We start from the raw sequence: 22,267 nt of genomic DNA on the forward strand, positions 1-22,267 counted from the left end.
CCTGGCCTCAGCGGGTGGGTGTGGGTGGCAGGAGAGGCTGGCCTGCCTGTCACACAGCCACCTGTCACAGCTCCTCTCAGCTTCGTTATCGCCCCTGCTTTATTGGAGACAGAGTAAATTGCTTTTGTCTGAAGCAGGATAATGGCCGGGAGAGAGACTGTGTGGAAATGGCATTTTCATGAGGCCGGTTCCTCCCCAGCAGTGACTTGCATATTTAGCTCAGCCCCTTCACTAGCCCAGGGGCTTCACTGCTGGCACGCTGCTCCCCGGGCAGGCACACAAGCAGCCCCCAAACCCGCTGGGATCTGGACCCATATGGGGGCAACTCCCTGGCTCACCCCATTCCAGCCGCTCTCCCCAGGGAGAAGAAGCCAAGAAACCCGAATCCGGCCACCTCCTCCATGCACAAACCCGGGTGGCACCATGTGGGAGCCCCAGACCCAGGGGCACAGTCCCACACACAGCACCAGGCACTGCTGGGCCCCACACACAGACCCCGCAGGGTCCTCTCCTCCAACTCCTGCTCCCGAGACTTCGTATAAGCTCGGCAAAATTAATCTCTTCTAATAAAACCTGTTATTGTTAAAGCTCACCTCCGGGTTTTACAAATCACTACACTGCACAGCAATTTGTTTACTCCCCTTTTGAGGTGATTTGCAGTTTCCTGCCCTCCCCAACGTGTCTCTCGCTCTTCCTTTTCCTCTGCCTGTGGACGGTGTTTTGCTGCACCAGTGACTGATGCCTCCTGATCCCTCTCCTTCCAGCAATCCCATTCCCTGACTGGGCGAAGCCAAGCACAGACCCAACCCCATGGATTGCTAAGGCACAGCCACCATTATTGCTCCTGGAAAAGTGGAATTTTGCACCAGCAGCCTCTCACCCTTCAGCACCTGAACGTTTTTCTTCTATGCCCTTTTCTCCCCAGGGCTACAGCTCTCCAGGTGGCAAAGATGATTGTGGCTGCACAGGCACCAGCCCCCTGTGCCCCTTCGTGCCCCTGGCACAGGCTGGCACCGGCCAGCTGCTCTTACCCCCTCACAGCACTGTGAGGAGCCAGTAACAAGCTGCAAGGGAGCTGGGGGACTTGGGCATCTGGTGCAGGCTGGGCACTGCTTTCCCACCAGAGAGGCAGAGCCAGGTCCCAGGGGCAGCCAGCACCCTGCTTTTGGGACTGTTACACTGGAAACCTAGTCTGGGCTCCCAGGTGGGTGTCAAGGATGGCAGCCCAACCAGCCACCCCACGGTGCCCAGCCACACCCAGTTTGGATCAACCCCAGCTCACCTAGGTCCTGGCCACATCCTATACCCCTCTGAGTGGCAGTGGTGGTGGCAGCAGCAGCAGCAACTTCCTCCCAGGCTGGGCAGGAGCTCCTCAGCTGCACCTTTTACATGCTCCAGGCCTGCAGCTGCAGGTGATCATGTTGATGCCCATCCCCATCCCAGCCCCACCAGCCCCATTTTAGCCAAGGCAGTGCCAAAGCCGTGTTCCCCTCACTGTGCCACAGACAGAGAGCACAACAGACCCCGAGAGGCTTTGTTTAAAGAGCTTTATTAGCTGCAGCAGGTCTGGTGGCGGCAGGCTGGGTGGCACGGGCGGGGGGTGGCAGGGCAGCAGCGCCCGGCCCCCCGGGCAGGGAGGCTTGGGATCCCCCTGTCCCCTCCCCACAGCTCTGTCCCCAGTGGCAGTGGACACCCGAGGGGCACCAGGGACAGGCTCTGTCCGTGAGCCAGACCCTGGCCAGGGCAACATGGTGCCGTGGTGTGGGAGGGAGGGATGCTCAGCTGGCAGGAGGGGACAAGAGCCTTGCTGGCACGGTCAGAGGGATGGAGGGAGGGTGGGTGGGGCTGGCAGATGAGCCCCTGTCCTCCACCAAATGCAAAGGGCAGGAGGAGCGATGGGTGCAAGAGGCCGGCTCCGACAGCACAGCTCCCTGGGCACGCACGGAGCACGGGCAGCTGCCTGGCTGAGCGATGCCCGAGCATGCCAGGAGCGTGCCAGGAGCGTGCCATGCCATCCTTCCTCTGCTGAGCTCAGGCCTTGACGTGCTGGGGGGCTTCGGGGCAGGCAGGGGCAGGGCAGGGCAGGGGGATACACATGGGCTGCAGGATGGAGGCTGGAACTTAGATAAGCACTGTGGGGCTGGAACGGAGCAACTAAACGGGGCAACCTACGGGAAAAGGCGGCCGGTTCTGCAAAGCATGAGGGAGGGCAGGGAAGGTACCGTGGGCAGGGGGGTCTCCACTGGGTGGAGAGCTCGGGCGCAGCACAGCTCACGGCACTGCGGTGGCATCAAGCAGCAGGTGCCCACCCACAGAAGGCCGTGGGGATGAGGACCACCACGTGTGGGCACACAGCCTGGCCCCGGGCACAGTCCCAGCGATGTGCCCCTGGCACGGACACAGTCCTGCTCCCGCACCAAGCCCTGGCACCGCTGCACCACAGGGCTGGGGGGAGAAACCTGCGGCGGCCTGTGGGAGAGGGAGGTGGTGGGGGGTGGTGAACGAGGTGGGGCGGTGGAGCCAGTCTCTGGCAGGGGGTGCGGGACCCTCGATGGCTCCGCTGAGTCCAGGGCAGGAAGGGGGGGCAGCTCCGGCATCCCCCCACGCCGCCCGCCTACAGCACACAGGACGTGTCTGCCGAGCGCTTCTTCAGCTCCCTCCCGGCTTTGTGGTGGTGGTGGTGGTGGTGTGCGTGGGCTGAGCCCGGCGCGGCGAGCTCTGCCAGCGGGGCCCCCCGCAGCTCGGTGTCCTGGGGGTGCCCCGGGCCCCCCGCCGCCTCCACCCGCAGGTACGCCTTCACCTTGTGGTGCCGCGCCTTGCCGTCGCTGGAGTCGATCACCCGGCACTCGTACGTCCCCTCGTCCTCCAGCTTCACCCGCGACAGCCGCAGCTTGTGGGAGATGTTGCTGCCGACCACCTTCACCACCTGCAGCAGGGCAGGTGGCGGGTCAGGTGGTCCCCAGGACTCCCACTGTCCCCCCAGATGCCCGGCTCAGTGCCACCTCCGACCGCGTGCCACCGTTCCACGGCCCAGCCACGCTCTGGGGAGGACGTGGTGAAGGTGGGCAAAGCCGGGCAGTTGGAGTTGGGGGGACCCAGCCCCAGCCCAGGTCCGTGGGATGATGGAAGCCCCGGCTCACACCCAGCCATGCAGGGCTCGGAGATCGATGCGGAACCACGCTGGCTAATTAGCTTTTCTACCAAATTGATTCGCTCTCAGTATTTATCACCCAATGAAATTTAAGACTTACTCACTAGCCAGAGCCGTGGCTGCTCTGGGCTGGGTCAATAAATCAGATTTATAACCCACCCCGAGGCCCCTGGCTCCGTTCCCTATAATCACACTGGATGGCAAAGGCCATTTTTCTACTCACCGCTGCATTTGTTAGCTGAGGATTTTATGGTGTTTGGAAACGGGGCCAGAGAGAGGCAAAATCTGCCCCAAATGGCAAAGGAGGCAGTGTGGGGACCAGAACCCCTTCGTGTCCCCATAGCCACACAACATGAGGGCAGCCAGCACATGCACACACCTTGCACACACCTACACACACCTGCACACACATGAACAGACATACACTGCTGTATTTGGCTGCCCTGCACACCATGGCCTGCTGAGAGGCAGCTGGTGCCACAGCTCATGGCCAGGGCCACCCCAGAGGGCATCTCGGGGCTGCTCAGACCCCATGTGCAGCCATGAGACCCAATCCTGCATTGTCAGGAGTGGGGGTCTGAACAGGCCAAGGCGGGGGGGGCAGGAGCTGCCAGGTCCCGGTGCGAGTGTGCCCAGATGCTGAGGCTGTCATGGGAAAGGAGTTTCAAAAAAAAAAAACCTCTTTGTTGGGAGAGCCAGAAGTCACCGAAATTAATGGCTGGGAAATTTAGAACGAATAAAATAAAACCCCAATTTGCTGGTGCTGCCAGTGGCCACGGAGCCGCTGCCCAACAGGTCACCGAGCCTCGGGAGGGAGGATTTTATGAGCATCCATAACTCTTGTGGCTCCATCAGCACAGACAGGGCAGTGATGGCCCTCACTGACCACGGGAACAGGGCAGAGCCCCTGGCACAGCCGGGATGGGCAGATGTGCCATGCCCAGCCCCAGCTCAGCCCTGTGCCGTGCAGGGAAAAAAATAAACCCAGACCGGTCGTGTTTCCCTTCTCATCCCTGCAAAGCGCAGTGGCTCCAGGCAGAGCCGGCGCCTCCAGCACCAGGTGTGTTTGGTGGATAACAAACGGCCAAGGGGTTCCTGGCACGGTGGCTCTTGAGTGGGATTTACATCACCCCTCACTGTTTGGTGCTGCTGTTTGTTCCCAGTCACCCGCTGCCATGGCAGTACCACAAGTTCCATCGGAACCACATGCGTTCATTTACCTCCTCCATTCCGTAAACACTTCATGATCAAAGACGTTTGAAATAACAACAAACAAAAGAGGTTTGAAGCTCCAGCCTCTCCCTGCTGGCTGGATCTGGAGGAGGCAGCAGAGGCGTCGCACCTCTACCAGTTCAAAATAAATCCCAGTTACACTCGCACACGCATCGATTCCACCCCGGCGTGCAATTAACTGCCTAATTATGCTGAGATGAGAGGGAGTGTTGACCCCAACCCTATCCCTAACCCCTGCCCTGGGAGAAGGGCTGGGGTGGGACATGAGGAGCAGCACCCTGAGCCTGCAGACAGGGTCTGGCAAAGCGTGGCAGAGCCCAGGCTGCAACTGCTCCAGCAGCAGCCCTGGAACTTTGGTGTTTGTGGGGCAGAGAGCCACAGCACTCCTGTAAGAGACAGATCCTTAAGGAACCTGCTGAGGTTTGGATACGGACTGTGGGTGTGAATTGATCAAAGGGGACGTGGCCCCTGGAGGGGGATTGGTTACCAACAAGAGAATCATGTGCTGGGCACTGAGAGGTGATGCCCTCCGTCAGGAAGGGTTCTGACATTGTATTCCTTGTAAAAAACTCTTGGTCCTTTCCTGGGGATGAGGGACTGATCCTGGGCATCTGGCCAGCCCCATCCCCACCTTGCTTGCTCAATGAGGGAAAAATGGAATAGCCAGGAGAGGCTGGCAGGGCAGGGGTGATGGTGGGAAGCACTTTCCAACACTGCTCTGTGTCCGTGGGACCCCCAAACGCAAAGCCCCCCAAAGGCAGGGAGAGCCAGGGGCAGGTGCTGGGCACTGGAAGGCCGAGAGCGCTGTATTTAACTGATTAGTGACTCCTCATTCTGCTCACATGAGCCTAAATGGCTTTGGGATGCTAATCCGCTGAGCCAATTGGATTATTTTATCCCTGGCATTAACGTGTCGCTCAGATACCGGACAGGGCTCAGGGTTCAGGCTGTGCCACTTGGTGCCAGGGAGAGCAGGTCACCCCCAGCACCAAACCAGGGCAGATCCAGCCCTCCCACCCCGGTGTTCCCAGCCTGTGACAGGGCAGCACCAGTGGGATGAGCAGAACACCCCAGTGAGCCCTCAAGCACAGCCCCCCCAAGAACCATTGCCCAAACTCACGCTGATTTTGGTGGCGTCCTTCCCGGGCTCCTCTGGTGGTGACGATTTCAGCTGTGGGAGGAGCAGCATGGGGGGAGATCAGAGAGGGAAGAGAAATGGTCAGCTCAGCTGGGAGAGGGTGGGAGGCCCCCAGACCCCTTCCCACCCCCATGATGGCTGCCCCAAAGCAAGGAGGAAGAGGGAGAAGGGGCTGCTCAGCCCCAGCAAAGCCAGGCACCCAGGGCAGATAGAGGCCCACCAAGCACCTGGGATGGGAGGAACCTGCAGCACCACAGCGGGCAGGGGGCACAGGGTGATCACCCACACGTCCTCCTGCATCTCAGCTCCGCCAGCAGTTGTTCTCCATGATCCAGGACTGGGGATGGAGCCCCCATCACTGTGGCATCACCACTGCAGCAGTGCCCCCCATCCCTGGAACCCCATCCCCATCACTGCCAGCACCTGCCCCCATTGCTACCAACAATCCCCTTCAGCAGCCACTGGCTGAGCATTCCCAGTGCCCCCACCACCCTTGGCCCCTGGCAATGCTCCCTTGGGCAGCGCTGCCCCGAGGCTTCTCGATTTATGGCAACACCAGCAGCAGCTCTGCCAAAGACAGGACAATAAAGGCTCATTAAAATCCCCAGAGCCGCTTCCCATTCTTTGGCCCTTATCTCTGTGTGAACAGAGAGGGAAATAAAGAGACTGCTGTTTGCTGGGCCAATACACAAGGAAACAGGGAAAAAAGGGAGGCACGGAGGGTGCAGGGCCATGAGGGATGAGCTGGTGATGAGGTAGGCGAAGGCACAAGCACAAAAACAAAGATTCTGCCTCTGTCACAGGGATGGGCCAGGCTGGGAAGGGCAGCCAGAACAGCCCAGCCCCGCTGGTCCCAAAGCCTTTCTGTGCTGCCGTGGAGGACGAGGACGAGGGGCATTACCTGGCTGGAAGCCCAAGTCTGTTTGTCCGTCCAGTCCTTGTGGTTGCGGACGTACCACCACTGGATCTCCAGGGAGTAGGAGGGGGAGCCGGTGCCGCGGAAGGAACACGCCATCTCCACGTCCTCGCCCGCCTGCGCCGTCATGTCGTGGGGGGTCTCGGTGAAGAGGGCTGCGGGACACAGAGCAAGGGCTGTGGTGCCTGCCAGGGCACACCGCCCTCCTGGCAAAGGACAATGCCTCCAGCCACGCCAGTGAGGTCACCAGGAGGGCCTGAACCCTTCCCCGGATTCAGCTGAGCAGACAGGTCCCTCTCACCCACAACTTCCCCCTGCCCACACCGGTGACCTGTCCCCAACCTCAGCAGAGCCACCTGGCCCACCCGGCCCCTGGCACTTCGCAGAGAGCAGTGGGAGGAAAGGGAGGAAGCAGCAGCCTGTACCCCCCCCCGTCCCACGGCACCCCTGGGACCTCTGCCCCAGAGTGAGTGCGGGACCCCACGTGCCTCCGAGGCGTGATAAATAAATAAAGCACAACCGCATCTCTCTCAGATCAGGGCATAAATGAAAAACAAATCCTCAGTTAATGCGGCCCCAAACAGGCTCCCACACGCCATATGGTTTGCTTTCCTCACTCAAAACAAATATTGTTCGGAGATGTAATTAGAATTCTTTTCATCTCCTCTGGAGAGACTGTTGTTCCTCCGCACAGACAGCCCCGGCACGCAGGGCTCTGCCGAGCGCTGCTGCCGCTTCTGCCACGGCTCCTGCACGGCACAGCACCGGGACAGGGCTGCCAGCCCCCTGCATGGCACAGCACCGGGACAGGGCTGCCAGCCCCCTGCATGGCACAGCACCGGGACAGGGCTGCCAGCCCCCTGCATGGTACAGCACCGGGACAGGGCTGCCAGCCCCCTGCATGGCACAGCACCGGGACAGGGCTGCCAGCCCCCTGCATGCCCCATCACTGTCGTGGCCGCAGAGGCTGCCCTGTGACTCCTGTCTTCATCTTCACCCGCCACCTCCTGCCGCCGGCGCTGCCGGCTCACAGCCGCTGTGAGGTCCCATCGGCGCCACCAGAGCCCCCTGGGACACACAGCCTGTCGGGAGCAGCGCTCTCACCAGCCCTGATCCCTCTGAAAAACCAATTATTATCAGCCCAGACGAAAAGTTAATACCTCTAATATCTCCCCGTCCCTCTGGACGCGTGGAAATCCCACCCACTTATCGCTTTCCTTTAATCCATCTCAGCAGGGAACTGAGGAAAGTACCCAACACCAGGGTTTATGAAGGCCAGGTCTCCCGGTGGGGTTCCCAGTGCTGTTCCCACACCCCGTTAGCCCAGGGCCTGGCACCAGCAGCCATTTGGGTTCTGTGCTGGTGAGTGGAGGGAGCCACTGGTAAAGGAACAGCTCTGGGGGCCAAGGACAGCGGCAGGAACAGGAGGGTCTTCTTGACACAGGGCAGAGGGTTCCTCTGTGCTCCCACCACGGTGGTGCTGAGGCTGTTGTGTCCAGCTGTTAACCAGCACTCGTCCATCCATTCCCTGGCTGCAGCCCCACAGGCTCTTGCCCCACAGGATTCCTGCTGGCAGAAGTGATGGCCAAAGCCAGCGGGTACAGCAGAGGCTGTGCCAGCCCCCACAGGCCCCACAGCTCTAGCCCCTGAGGGCTCCAGCTGGGTCCAAATAAAATCTGCTCCCACAGGCAGGAATTCGGCAGATGAGCAGAGAAAAGGTTGGATTGAATCAAGCACCTTCTTTCTTTCTGATTTTAATTGGGAAGCATATGTGTTAATTAATCCCAGGGCTTGGCCACCTTCAAGTGCATCCAGAGGAGGGCAGGTCCCATGGACGGATGACCAGGGTCGTCACCTTTGCTGGGGACAGATGTCTCTCAGCTGTGTCCCATCGTGTGCCCTCCCCAGTGGGTGCCACAGACCTCAGATGCCTGAACGGAGGTGATGTGGTGAGGACAGGACTTGATGCACTGCTCGGCCCCAGCCCTGCACTTCCATGGGGACATGAGCAGAGGGGATCAGGACCCCACCAGGCAGCCCCCAGCCATGAGTAGGCCCTTGGCTGGGCATGGACCCTGCTCCCACCAACACCAGACAGGTCACCAACGCTGGTCAGTGCCCCAGCCCCTCCAGCACCCCGGCCCCCTGCCCACCAGGCCCCTCTGTCACCCAGCACCGTCCCTCTCCTCCCCCTGACATTGGTGCGGTGTCCTGGTGGCGGGAGGGAGGGGGCCGTTGGGGGCCGCTGCTCCGCGTGCTTTATGGCCTGTGCTACCTGTCATAAACTGAGAACACCAGGATCGATAAATCTTCCAGGAAACAAAAATCAGGGGAAATAAAACGAACTCAATGGGGAAACACAGATAAACGGAATTGAAAACGCCTGCTGGGACAGCTTGGTGCTCTCATAAACCGGAGGCAGACGGGCTGTGTGCTCCCTTCCTGAGGCAGCACCGTCCTCGCCGCCACCCCACCCCACAGGGAGGGGGTCTGGGGGCAGCAGGGATGGGGCACTCCCCACCTGCCCTGTGCTGGGGCAAGGGCAGCTCATGCATTGCCCTGAGTACCTGGAAATGACCCACAAAGCCCAGCTCCAGTGGCCCCCCACCACAGCCCCCACGAGGCACCAAGGGCACCCATGGCTGGAGCAGCGCCGTGGGCATGCACTCGGGCTAATGTTTGTGCAAACATGTACTGGAGGGCAATTAAATATGTATTGGATGTTTGCAAATGCCTCTTAATCACCTGGTCAGCACAGGCTCCTGCTCCAGGAGGGATTTTCCCCTAAGTCGTGGCAGTGCCAGGTAGTTGGAAGCCTCTTTCTCTGCTCAGCAGAGCTGGAGCCCCTCACCAGAGTCACAGCTGGGCTGGAGGAGTGGCACGTGCCAGGCAAACAGTGGGGCTGGGGTCCTGCTCTGTCCCACGCTGGGCATGGACAGGGGCTGAGGGAGCTGAGGAGCCTCTCTGCACTCGCTCCTGCCCACTGACACGTCCATCCAAACCCTGCCCTGCATCCCTGGCACGGGGCCGGCTCCGACCTGCTCGGTTTGAGCTGCACCACTGCAGGAAAAACAAACGTGCCCAACAGCATCCGCCACGGCTGGCACCCTCCCCAGGCACCCACGGCCCCTCCAGCACCTTCCCCTCCCCAGGCATCCCTGACCCGTGTGGCTGATGGAGCGACAGCCCCGGCTGTGGCGGCACCGTGTGAAAGGCACCCGAGCAAAGGCACCCGCGGCACATCCCGGCACACACCGAGCAGGGACCCAGAGCGGGAGGGATCCTCTTGGGTGCCACAGGACCCCCCCACCCGTTGTTGTGGGCTGCCTGAGCAGGACACACCCCAGGAGATCAGGAGGCACAGGCAGCACCCTCCGGCTGGATCCAGGAGCAGAGGCCTGGGCACTATCCCAGTGGACTGGCCGTGTGACCCACACTGTCCCCACCGCGGGGACACCAGGTCTGCCAGCGGCTGCTGCGCAAGAGCCTCCCTCTCCTTCCCACCACCGCTAACAGCTGTGGATGCATCTCCTGCTGACAAGCCTTCGGGCAGGGACGCTGACCCCGGGGCGCCGAAAACACATCACGGTGCAAACCGCTGCATAAACACGGCGTGACGGCGGCACTGGTGAGAGAGGGCAGGTGGCTCCGGCCGCTGAGCTGGGCAGAGGGCTCGGACAGTGAGCACTGCTCTCCTCCAGCGATCCAGCCATCTCCCCCTTCCCACGAGACATGTCAGGCTGGAGCGCTGTGGCCGTGGCTGAGGCCAGGAGGCTCCCGCCACACGCTGGGGATGGCAGCGCGATTGCTCTGCCCCTGCTTACTGTCACATTAGCAGCAGAAGGAGCTCAAATTTGCAGCATGAATTAAAAACAACAGCAACAAAAAAATCCAGCTAATTCAGTGACTGTGATCAGGCCAGCACTCACCTCACCAGGAAGATGGAATTAACCTTGAAACCTGCAGGTGTTTCCAGCAGTGCCCCATCACATTTGGATGCTCCAGCTCCTGCCCCCCTGTACATCCTGCTGCCCTGATGTTTAGCCACCACAGGGAGAGCTGCCAGTGGTGAGTCCCCCCAGCCTGGCCCCTGCTACGTGAAGCTTTACCCAGGCAAGGGGACTCACTGCTCCTGGCTGGCTCCTGGGGAGCCGCAGTTCTCAGACAATTCCCTCCCAAGGGGCTCAAGGAAGAGCTGTTATTTGATAGCATAAGTACCAAAGCCCTAAAATGGCCTGTTTTGATAGCTCCCAGTGGGACCCCAGCAGCATGTGCAGCCATCCTGCAGCCACCACTCGCTCTGGTGCTGCTCTCTGCCAGTGGATGGTTCCCAGCAGGCAGGAGCTGGGATGGGACAGACGAGAGCTTTGCTCTGCTGAAGATCAGCCCCCTGGTCTCACACCCAGCACCCAAAACATGAGCCACCAGCACTGGCGGCCACTGCTGAGAGCTGCCCACACCACACACAGTGCTGGTACCATCCCACAGAGCTGGCAGCACTCAGTGCTCACAGACACGGCCCCCTCCTGCCCGGTTCTGCCAGGCCCATCACTGGTGGGCTCATCCCAGTCCAGCTCCACATGGAGCACACGCTACAAGGCACCAATTCACCCAATACAACCGAGCCCAACCAACATCCCTGGTGCCCAGTTGGGCACCCACTGCAGATGGAGCTGTAGGGAGCGGGCAGCCAGGCAGGAAAGAAGCCTGCAGGAGGGGAAATGGCCATGGAGAAGAAGAGCTCAGAGAGAGCCAGAACCATCAGCAGTGGGGCCAGGAAGGGCTGTCTGTCCCAAGGCTCACGAGTCCCACTCAGACAGTGAACCAAAATCCCAGAGGAGCTATGAAGGGGAGAGCACTCCCTGCCCCAGCCTCTGATGAAGAGGGGAGCAGTGGAGATCATCCAGCTCCCTGGCCCCCTCCAGATCCTCGCTCCAGCCCTGCCGTGCTGCCCACAGCTCCCAGGCCGGGCACAGCCGTGCCGGCTGCTGCTCTGATTCCCCCCTCGCTCACGGGGAACGTTATGATTAAAATTAGCTGTCACTGTCCTAACGTAATAATTCCCAGTGTCTGGCCCATCGTCTGTCAGCCACTTCAAGGGAAGAGAAAGCCCAGACATTTGATGAGGAGAGGTGTCAGATGTAATTGCGTTGAATGACTGCACGAACAGCAGCAGGAAAAACACATCGGGTGGAGAATTCCCATCAGGAAGTGTGAAAAAATCCGGCAGAATGCAAAGTGTTTATGAAAGTAATTGATAGAATAATCACCGGGGTGTGCAGGGATGGAGCAGGGCAGTGCCCTGGGGAGCCGGGGCCCCGCTCCCTCCAGCCTGGGCTCTGCTGACGGTGAGGAGGTACAGCCTGCACACGATGCCGGGAAGGAGACGGGCTTGTCCTCCGCACCGCACGGCTCCCCTGCCCCGCTCCGGAGCCAGCAGGCTGGGAAGGTGGCTGGAGCTTCCCAGCCAGCGCGTGTGAAAGCCGATGGCAGCAGCCCAGCGTGCACAGGCTGCAATGGGGGGCATGAATAATTGAAGGCGCCAGCCTGAGGAGAGGAGAGAGGGGGGAGAGGCAGCGCTGTGGGTAGGGGAGGGATGGCGGGAGGGATCCTGCGGCTCAGGCGCTCTCCCAGGGCAGATGGAGCCCATCCTGGCTCCATCCTTGCCCGAGGCAGAGCCTTTGCTGTGGGGGTAGGGAAAGGACTTTATGTGACTGTGACTTTTCTCTCCCCCACAGCCCTGGCTGCCCTGAGAGCAGAGCCCACTGTGGGGTGGCAGGATGGGGGAGCCGCCCGCACCCCAAGGGTGCTCACGGTCACTCGCCGATGCCTGCGGAGCACATACTGCTCCCGGTCGATTCCCTCGCTGTGAACAAGTTAAAAGGAAGAGCGAAGCCACTCCTGGGCTGTGCCAGAGCCTCGCGACGCTGTGGAGGCTCCTCCAGGCCGCCAGCCCCGGGCAGAGATGGCGGCGAGCTCTGGGCACTGCCTGCTGCGGGCAAAGCCTGGCAGGACCTGCCCGACCCCACCAGCCACAGCCGAATCCATCCCACCGGCCCTGCCTCCTCTCCCGCTCCACATCCCCGACCTGCCGGACTCTTGTCGGTGCGGAGGGAAAGCTGTAGCAGCCTGTAATGAAATGATCAATCTCCGATCTGCTAAACAGCGATTTATACAGGTTTCCAGCACACACAGCTTTTATCAAATTGGTATTCACCTACTGAACACAAACGGCTTATTATACATGACCCACTTATTCACTGCTTTTCAGTATCGTTAATAAAGGTTTCTGTTGTGATTAAGTGAGTTGCTGCAGAACTGCTCGAGTAGCAAGCTGTAATGTGGCTCCAAAGTGCACTCACCCTCCCAGAATATTTCTTCTCCTTGGCTCCCTGCTCCCTCGCAGCGACCATTTCACTATTTATTTGCCTATTGCTGAATTTCTGAGGGGAGCGGCGGCGGCTAATGGAGGCTCCTCACCCACCTCTCCTTCTGGCATGCCAGGCTGGCAGGTCTGGAAACTCTCCCGCAACGATCCCCCCCAATGCAGAGGCTGATCACCCCATCCCTGGGCAGGCGGGTACCTGCTGGCCCACACACACCGCACCGCCGAGGGACGGCGGGACACCTCACACCTTCCCCCCTAGCACGGGCCGAGGCGTCGAGTGCCTGGAGGCTCCTTGGGGCAGAGAGTGGATTCCTCTGCATGCCGGAGCCTCTGGAGCGAGGGGAAGAGCTGGGACCCCGGGCACCCAGCACGCTCCCGTGGCCACTCCTCGGGCTCGTATTTCACCCCGCGCGTGTCACCCCAGCAGAGAGCGAGGAGGGTCCCGGCAGCCTCCTCAGAGGGGGCTCGGTCCCCTACCCCCTTCTCGGCACCCACAGGGAAACTGCCCCCACGCCAGGACACGAGGGAGTGCAGGATGCAGAAAAGGTTCCCGTTCCCCAGCTCCGGTGGGTCCGAGCGGACCCGGCAGCAGCGACCGGCCGAGGCACTGCGCACCGGAGCGGGCGGAGGGGCGGGAGGCGGCGGAGGAGCCCCGCTGCCGGGGCGGGGGGCTCCGCACGGCGGGGCGGGCGGCGGCACCGGGCGGCGCACCGGGAGGCTCACGGACACGGGGTGCGGGTGGCGGCGGGCACCGGGACGCACCGCGCAGAGCCCCCGACTCGTCAGCGAAGCGGCGGAGGCAGAGGCCCCCCCCCGGGCCCCGGGGACGGGAGCGGCGAAGCCCAGCCCCGGCTCTCCCCGGCCGCCCCCCGCTCCTCGGCGCCGCCGGCGCGACGGACCGCGACGTGGGGCTGCCAGCGGCGGCGGAGCCCGACCGGGACCCCCGAACCCCCGCACCCGTCCCGCTGCCCGGGCAGGGACCGCCCCGACCCACCGCCAGCCCCGCGGGGCACCGAACCCCGGGAGCGCCCCCCGAGCAGCCGCCCCCCGCCCGAGCCCCGGCTGCCGCCGCCGCCGCCGCCTCACCGCTGCCCGTCGCCGGGGCGTCCCACGGGGGGTGCCGGGAGGCGGCGCCGAGCTGCAGGTAGAGCCCCAGGTAGTGGAAAATCCCCAGGGCCAGGGCCAGGGCGCCCATCTTGCCGCGGGCGCGTCCGTCCCGGGGGCGGCGGCGCCGCCGGGCCGAGCCCTGTCCCCGGGGCTGCGCCGCGGTCCCGGCGCCGCCGCGCTGCGGAGCTCTTCCCTCGCGCGGAGGGCGCCGCGCGCCGAGGCGGTGCCGCGGCTCGCCCGGAGCCTCCCCCGCCCGGCGGAGGGATCCCGGCCCGCGCGCACCCCCCAAGTTTTTTTCCCACGGTTCATTCTTAAACTGCGCGGGGCGGGGCCGCGCCCGCCGCGCCCACGCGAGACCCCCCGGACCCCCCCACTGCCTCCCCCGGGACCGCTGCCACCTCCACAGCCCGCCCCGCCAGGACCCCCCAGCACCGCCGGGACCCTCCGCACCGCCCCGCAGGGACCCACCGGCAGCGCCGACACTCCCTGGGGCACCGCGGGTCCCACCCGGGGAAGGGGGTTTCCCCGCGACCCCCGCCGGCCCTGGCTCCGCTCCCCGTAGGGCAAGACCCCCGGGCACCGCCGGTCCCGGCGGGAGCGGCTTCAGCACCCGGGACAGCGCCCGGCGTTGCACGGGGCTCCATCCGACCCGCCCGGTCCGGCACAGCCCGGTGTGGTACGGCCCGGTCCAGCTCAGCCCAGTACGGTCCAGTGCATGTCGGCACGGCCCCAGCGCCCGCAGACGCAGTGCCGGGGGTGCGGTGCCCGGAGGGTTCGCTGCCCGGGGCTCCGGCTGCACTGACGGGGGCCGGGGCCCGTCTGGGACCCGTTTAAGGGGTCTTTAAGCGTAAAGGAAAGAGAAAAGGCACATGTGCCCCCCGTGTATCCCGATCCCTGCCCCAGACCGTGAGGGATTTGTCTCGAAATGAAAACCCTGGAGCCCGGGTGGGTGAGGGCTCAGCGTGGCCGGTGGCAGCAGCCAGGCAGGGATCCCCCACTCCAGAGTGGGCTGGAACGACCACCCTGCTCCTGCCATGAGCAGCATTTCATGGAATGGGCAGGATCCCAGTCTCCCTTTGGCTCCACAGATCTCGAGGCCAAACCCCCTGACAGCACCAGTAGCTGCACCTCACAGCGGGTCACAGCCACAGCACCGGCCTCTGTGCAGCTCCAACACCTCTTCTGAACAGCCTAAAAAATGCCCTGAGAGACCCAGTGGTGCCACACACTGGCCTCAGCACTGGGGGAGGCACAGGGCACACATCACACACATGAGAGTATCTGTGCACGCCAGAGAAACGTGAAGGATATTTGCTATCTAGATAAACAGTAAAAATCAGGTTATTTCAGGTGTTTTCTGCCACGAGATGACAGATGTTTGCTACAAAGAGATTCTTTAAATTGGATTTGAAAATACTGACTGTATTTCCTTGCCCTTCCCTCGGCAGGGCTCCAGCAGAAAGAGTGGGGGTGTTCTTCCCATTCCCCCCAGCTAGGCAGGTCCCTGGGCAGGAGCTGAGCTGCCTCGTACCAGCGTTACTAATCAATAATTTAAAAAAAAAGTTGTACCCACTGCAGCGTTTGCCGCATGTCAGAATAAAGCCCAGCTCAGAGCAGAGCATTGATCTCTGCCCAAGTTCATTACTCCCTCTGGAGTTAAAAGCTGAAGGAAGGAGGGAGTGGCAGTGACAGACAAATGGGCGCCGAGGCGATGACTGGATGTGGAGGGTCCTGTGGCCTGCTGGGTTCAGAGGGTCCCACTCTGGGATGGTGACAGTGGCAGCAAAGGGCTCCAAACTTCCCGAGGGAAAGCTGCCTGGAGCTGCTGAGCAAACAGGGCTGCCTCGGGGAGCGACTCTGGGCGCGATCCTGACAAAGCGAAAGCATCAGATCCCCCAGAGGCTCGTGTGGAGGCAGAACCCACGCACCAAAATAGAGGGATCATGTTCCAAGAGGTGGGGTTCGTGCACAGGGGCGGGTGCAACAGGAGAAGCAGCAAAGGCCAAGCATTCGTGTGCCCCACATTTTGGGTTCAGTCTCGTGGCTGCTCTCTGGTGCAGGGACCATCCTCTGCCACCGGCCAGCGAGGGGACACCAAAAGCCCACACTGAAACAGCAGCTACACCCTGTGCCCCCTAGACCTGGCACCCCGCTTTGCAAAGCATCCCACAGGCACAGACAGAGCAGAAGCTGGAGCCATCCCCCACTGAGGATGGTGCATCCCAGGTGTGGGGAGGGTCCCCTGCCCCAGCCCAGTTCCTGTCCCCCAACACCAGGGTGGCACAGCCCCCACTTGGAAGCCGAGGCTGCGCAGCTGCACCTCGAGGGCTGAAACCTGCCCGTGCACCATCAGAGATATTTAAATCATCATGCCAGGAGGAAGCAAAGAGCATAAATTCCTCCTGGAGCCGGGAACACCTCTAGAGGCAGAGCCTGAATTAAGCCCCATTTCCAGCTGATTTTCTGCCACCGCAGCGGATGACAAACGGGCGCCGGGGCTGTGCAGGGCCGGGTGGATGGGGAAGAGTCGGTGCCTGCACGTCTCAAGCACACTGTGAAGGTTTCATTTCCCTCCTCGATTTTAATCTGCTGGTGAAGAGGCCCCGGGCAGATGCTGCCTGTGGGTGAAGCCATGCAGCCCCGATGAACCCCCGAGAGTCTGACAGGGACACGGGGGGAGCCGCTCGCACACAGCAGCAGGAGCACAGCCAGCGGCTCCCGGGGCAGAGATGTGGCACCCGCTGTGTAACGAGGTCCCTTATCTGCACACTTGTTATTGCTCTGAACAGCCAGCACCTCCCTCACAGGGCTCCTGTTCCAGCACAACAGGCCCAGGGGCTCACTCTCGAGGATGAAATGCTCCTTTATCTCTGCCAGGGCCGGGTTCCTGCCCAGCGCTCAGCTCTGCTCAGGGGGGCACCTGCCAGATGGGGCAATCCAGCGGCTGCTTCAGTGCTGTAACACCACAAAGATCCCAGTGGCACTGCATGCCAGCTGGTGTGCCCACGAGGTTCAAGTGTGGGTTTCCTGGGACACTCGTCCATAGGGCAAAGGCAACCTGGGAAGCTGGAGGGTGCAGTGGAGCTCAGAAGAGCAGGATGAGGTCGGAAGAGGCTGGGGGCTCAGCCAGATCAGCAGCATCTCACAAGGCACCAGCTCCAGGAGGACCCAGACCCTGTGGGGCAATTGGGATGATCTGCTCACTGGGGCACACAGACTGTCCCCCAAGGACATGGCCCCAGCCTGGCACTGCCCAAGGACACCCAGAATGAAAGCAAGAGGGTTGGTCCCTTCCTCCTGGCTCCCAAGGTCTGCTCATGCTCTTTCTGATGCCATCCACACCTCAGCAGCCAGAGCTGCCCAGCAACTGGAAGGAAGAAAACCCAAAACCCCAAACCCCAGAGCTGCCGAAGCACCGGGGGCTGTCTCGTGCATTATTTTGAAATTCACCTCTTTAAGGGTTCGTGTGGGGGCACCCTGAGGCTCAGCACTGAGCTCTCCTGAGGTCCAGGAACCAACACTCAAATCTGCGTCTGCCTGGGAGAGTGGATTGGGTTGTTCATCTCTCTGACGGGCAGAATAAACACCCTCCACACTGATACCGAGCTCATTTCTGATACTTGTTTAGAGACTTGACAATTCCTGTATAAAAGGATTCCCTTCCACAGCTGAAGTTTGACATTCCTGCGTTATTAGATTATTTGCAAAGGTCTGCGCGCGCCGCAGGAAAACAATGCTCCCGCCAGGCAACATTAGAGCCTGCTCCTCCACAAATCATCCCGGGCGCAGCCAGCCACGCAGGCAGAGCCCGTCAGCATCCCCCGGTGCAGGAAGCTGCTGGGGAGGCGGCGGGCAGGAATGCAGGTGAGGAAACACAACCCACCAACCCCCTCCACGAAAGCCACAACGGCATCGACCTGGCTGGGGGAGCAGCGGGAGCATCCCGGGGGAAGGGATATGCAGGGTCTCCACCCCCTCGCCTGGTTTGGAGGGGTCACAGCCCTGCACCCCACCCCAGGGAGCCCCGGGGGTCCCAGCACGATGTGGGGAAGGCAGCAGGAACCCCCACGGCACGTGGAGGCTTCAGGAGTGAAAGGCTCCTGTGCCCGGAGCAGCCCCCACACAGGGAAGTCTCTAAAGCATAAAATTCAGAGGAAAATGACTTGAAAAGAATTATTTCTTCAGAGAACAACTCAAGCCCGTTTCCAGGCCATTAACTCCTTCCTCTGCAGAACCCACTGCCAGGTTCCCGATGGAGAGGAGCACCATCACAGGTGTCCGTCATTGTGGAACAGTTCCCTCTTTCCAAACCATTAAGCACCAAAAAAATTAAATGTAAAAAACTATCAAGCGCCCAAACCAACCAGCCCCCCCCCCCCCCCCTCCAGATGATTTCCTGCCCCAGGAGAAAAGCTTTCCCTGAGAGCCAGGCCTTAAAGGAAAATAATATTAAAAAAAAAAAAAAATCAATATCGTAAGTGACTTATTTTGCTGCTGACGGTTTGTTGCCGGCACTGGCAGCCCCTCGCTGTATTTAGCGCAGCCTCGGTCCCTCCACTGGGATATCGGGAGATGTTCCTCAGCCATGATTTACACTCATTTTTCCCCATTTAGGGAGGCTCAGTCGGGAGCGGAGCCGAAGATGAATTTGGACACACAGCGAGGACAGTGCCTGTCTCCCATGGCCAGGGGGAAGGGCCATCAGCTCCCGCCGTTCCCAGCAGGAGGAAAACAGCGCTCCTGCCGCTGGGATCGACACCATCCCAATGCCAGCACCGGGGCTCCCACCCCAACACCCACCACGGGGCTGGTGTCACCATCCCTCTTGCTCCCCCTTCCCATGCTGGATCACCCAGGACCCGCCCCAGCCGATCCCAGCCCGGCCTCAGTCCGACCAAACCCCAAACTCCATCTGCACGGAGAACAGGAAGCCAACGGCCCCACAGACTGTGGACAGCATCTCCTCCATCCCTTGCTGCTTTTCCTGCTTTTAAATCCTGTGCTTGTGCTCAGCGGCCTCGTCCATCCTGTACCAAACCTGGGATCAGTGCCCTGGATGACAGGCTCATCCCTGCCTGCAGCAGCCAGTGCCCACAGCCTTGGGCATCCCCGGGGTCAGAGCTCCCAGCACTGCATCCCAGAATCCTGCTGCAGGGGGAAGCAGGAACACCGCAGGGTGAGGGGAGATGCTCCTGCCGAAGGACACCCTCCCCGCTCCTTTCTCCTGGAGGGCAAGTTTCCTGCCTGCCATCACCAGAGAGCCTCATCCATCATGTTCCCTCTAATTACCTTCTCATTTACCTCTTTAGTCAAATCTGTTTACAATCAGAGACAGGAAAACAGGGCCCAGTGAGGGGTGTGATGGGGAGGGGTGCCTGTCCCTGCACACTCTGCTGCCCCCTGCCCCGAGTGCAGAGCGGGCAGGGGAGTGCATGGCTCAACTTGATTAGGGCTCACAGAGGAGCCAAAGCCACCAGGCTCCTGTCACCCAGTGAGATGTCCCTGCTATCCCTCCCAGCAGCCTGGAGCTCTGGGGGAGCTGCCTGGGGGCTGCACTGCTCCCACACACCCTCCCAAACCCCACATTTGCTGCTGCTCCAGAGCCACAGAAACCACCAGCGTCAAACCAGGGCAAAAATCCCCCTGTCCACGGCCTATAGATGCCTCCTTAAGAAAATCCGTTATTAGCTCAACCTTTTAATCCTCCCCCAACCACAGTAACAACATTCTCCACAGCTGCCAAGGCTCAGGGCACCCATCCTCACACCTCCGAGGCTTTTCTGTGATGCTCAACGCAACAGCGCAACTGAGCTGGCCAGGAGCAGCACACCGAGCTGAATAATTATCTTAATTAATAACAACAGTGAGCCCAGGTGGGCCCCCAGCCCATCCCAAGGACCAAGGCAAGGATCTGGCATTTCCCAGCAGTGGGGCCAGGGTGTGGGTGAGCACCAGGATCATAATTCTCTGGGCATCACCATCCTTCAGGGCACCTCTCCCTCCTCACCAAATTTCATTTCTTATCTGCTGAAATCATTTATGGAGCGAGGATTTCTTCAGGAACAAACATTAGGAGTGGCAGTGCAAGCCCAGAGGCCAGCACTGGCATAGGGATGATCCCAGGAGTGGAGGGGGGGTTGGCAGGCAGGAGTGGGGGGCTCCAGCCTCCCATCTGTCCTGGAGAGCCAGACCCCATTGCAGCACCCAACAGGCCTTGGGGACATCATGAGGGTTTTTTCATGCTTTTTACCAGGGTTTTGTACAAGATAAGGGACTTCACGTGTCCCAGGGGGGCAGGAAGTTGCTTCCAGTCCCTCCAGCACATCGGGACCCCCCAGCAGAGGATCCTCCCTTTGGAGCAGAGGGGTTCCTCCCTCTAAAAGAGTTTGGAAATCAGAAGAAAAGAATAATTCATCATCAGCCTTGTAAAAGCCTGGCTTGCAGGAACCGGCCCTGCACGAATTCCATGGCAACATCTGGAGCATCCTCAACAGTGGATGGGCACGCTGCCATTCTCTAATTCCACAATACCTCCTTTGGCTGGGGAAGACTCAAGTAAGTGAAAACACTCTGCACAAGGTGTTCCAGCTCCCCAGGTGCAGTACCACAGCCACGGGAACCACAAGGGACAGTGCAGGGGTGACACCACATCCCCAGCCCTGCAGAGGGACCATCAGCTCACAGGACGATGCTGAGCCCCATCAACTTCACCCCATCACCCACTGTTCCCATTCCAGGCGGGAAATTGTGACCCTTCTCCTGAGCCAGGACAGCACTGACTGCTGGCACTTGGAGCAGTGCTGGGACCCTTCCCTGCTCCCCTGGGAGTCCAGGAAACCCACACGCCACAGCACCACGTTTTGGGTTCCTCCAGCCCCTGCCCCTTGCAGTGAGTGCTTCCAATGCGAGTTCAGAGGCACAACCACTGTGGCAGTGACTGAGATTTCACTCCCAGCAGATGCTGCTGGAGGATTTCCCCACCTGAGAGGAGCCAGCTTGGAGCAGTGATCGTGCACTGCACACCCACACAGCTCACCTGACGTGCAGGGAAACGATCACACACACACGTGTGGCAAACAGAGAGAATCAGGTTAAAGGTTTACATTTAGATTTATAAACTTACCTTGCCCTCAGGCAGTTTACTGCATTATTGTCAAGACCTTCCCTGCCCTTTTCTCCTCCAGATCTGTGCCCCCACTTTTCAGCCACAGCTATTTTGTGCTCACTAAGTCCCCCTCCTGCTCTGCCTCAAACCCTCCATCTCACATCCCTCCCTTTCTCCTCAGCTCTTCCAACACAAGCACAGAGTAAGGGAACAGCCAGGCCACCTTCCAGGGGGAACCAGAGACCAGCTCTCACCACAACTCCACTGGCCATGGCGTGGAAAGGGAAGGACTCCCAGGCTCAAGCGAAAACCCAAACACATCTGACAGCTAAAGGAAAGGACACCTTTAACAGAGGAAAAGAAATGGGGAATTCAAACAAGTTCTGCACCAAAAAACATCCTTTTGCAGCTTTTTGTGGCTGCTGAAGCCACGACTTCCGTGCTGATCCCCCGAACAGCAGCATTCGATAGGGCCAGGCCAGCAGTGCCTGCGCAGTCAGGACTGAAGGAAGACTTTAAGCTTCCCTGACAATGCATTTTTCTTGGAGATAAAAAATGAATGCTGCCAGCATGCAAATCTCTCTAAATTAGGCACAGCCCAGCTTGCGGGAGCCGCGATGGTTTGTGATGACAGTCATTAACTTCAGCAGCAGCAAAGAGGATGCAGGAAAATATTCTCGGCTACTTCCTATCCCGGTTGGGAGTCCCGGCTCAGGGAAGCGCTGGGATGGTGACACCCAAAATCACCGTGTGGTGCAGAAGGTGACAGGAATGAGCTGTGGACCCTTCCCCTGGGGCAGGCAGGCAGCTGCTGATGCCCTCAGCCTCCCTGCAGCCCCACAGTGCCGGGTGAGCAGGCTTGTCCCTCTGCTCTGGGGGACTTGCTGCTGCTGTGAGAGCCCTGCTCCCTGTGCAGGAACCACAACACTCTTTTTCCTACTGAACAAGCACAGCCAAGACCCAAAACTGACTGTGAAAGGAAGGTGATGGAACTTGGGCATGTCACTGCTTACCTCCCCTCCCTCCTAGTTCCAGGTAAAACCCTGACAGACTCACTCCCATTTCTCCTTCAGGAGGGGACGCAGTGACTGACCTGTGTCAGAACCTGCCTTTGATTCTGACCTGCCTTTGGGAAGATTTATCAGGAATGGCTGATCTGGCCAATCCCTGGATTCCCTGTGCCACTGAAGAAGAGCTGAACTGGACACACACCATTGCCCCAGCCTCCC

General features: G+C 60.5%; 1 protein-coding gene across 1 annotated transcript; it reads right to left on the reverse strand.

The window, feature by feature from the left end:
* Positions 1-1,712: 1,712 nt before the first annotated feature.
* Positions 1,713-14,115, reverse strand: VSTM2L (V-set and transmembrane domain containing 2 like). Its single transcript, XM_027895011.1, has 4 exons — positions 13,913-14,115; positions 6,424-6,593; positions 5,505-5,555; positions 1,713-2,926 (listed from the first exon to the last, which is right to left on the reverse strand). Exons 1-4 carry the CDS (start codon positions 14,019-14,021, stop codon positions 2,615-2,617), a joined length of 642 nt encoding a protein of 213 aa, XP_027750812.1. The 5' UTR covers positions 14,022-14,115; the 3' UTR covers positions 1,713-2,614.
* Between the last annotated feature and the right edge of the window lie 8,152 nt (positions 14,116-22,267).

The sequence above is a fragment of the Empidonax traillii genome, unplaced genomic scaffold, assembly GCF_003031625.1.
Source record: "Empidonax traillii isolate 1590-97213 ecotype Southwest subspecies unplaced genomic scaffold, ASM303162v1 scaffold448:size1359114, whole genome shotgun sequence".
Taxonomy (NCBI): domain Eukaryota; kingdom Metazoa; phylum Chordata; class Aves; order Passeriformes; family Tyrannidae; genus Empidonax; species Empidonax traillii.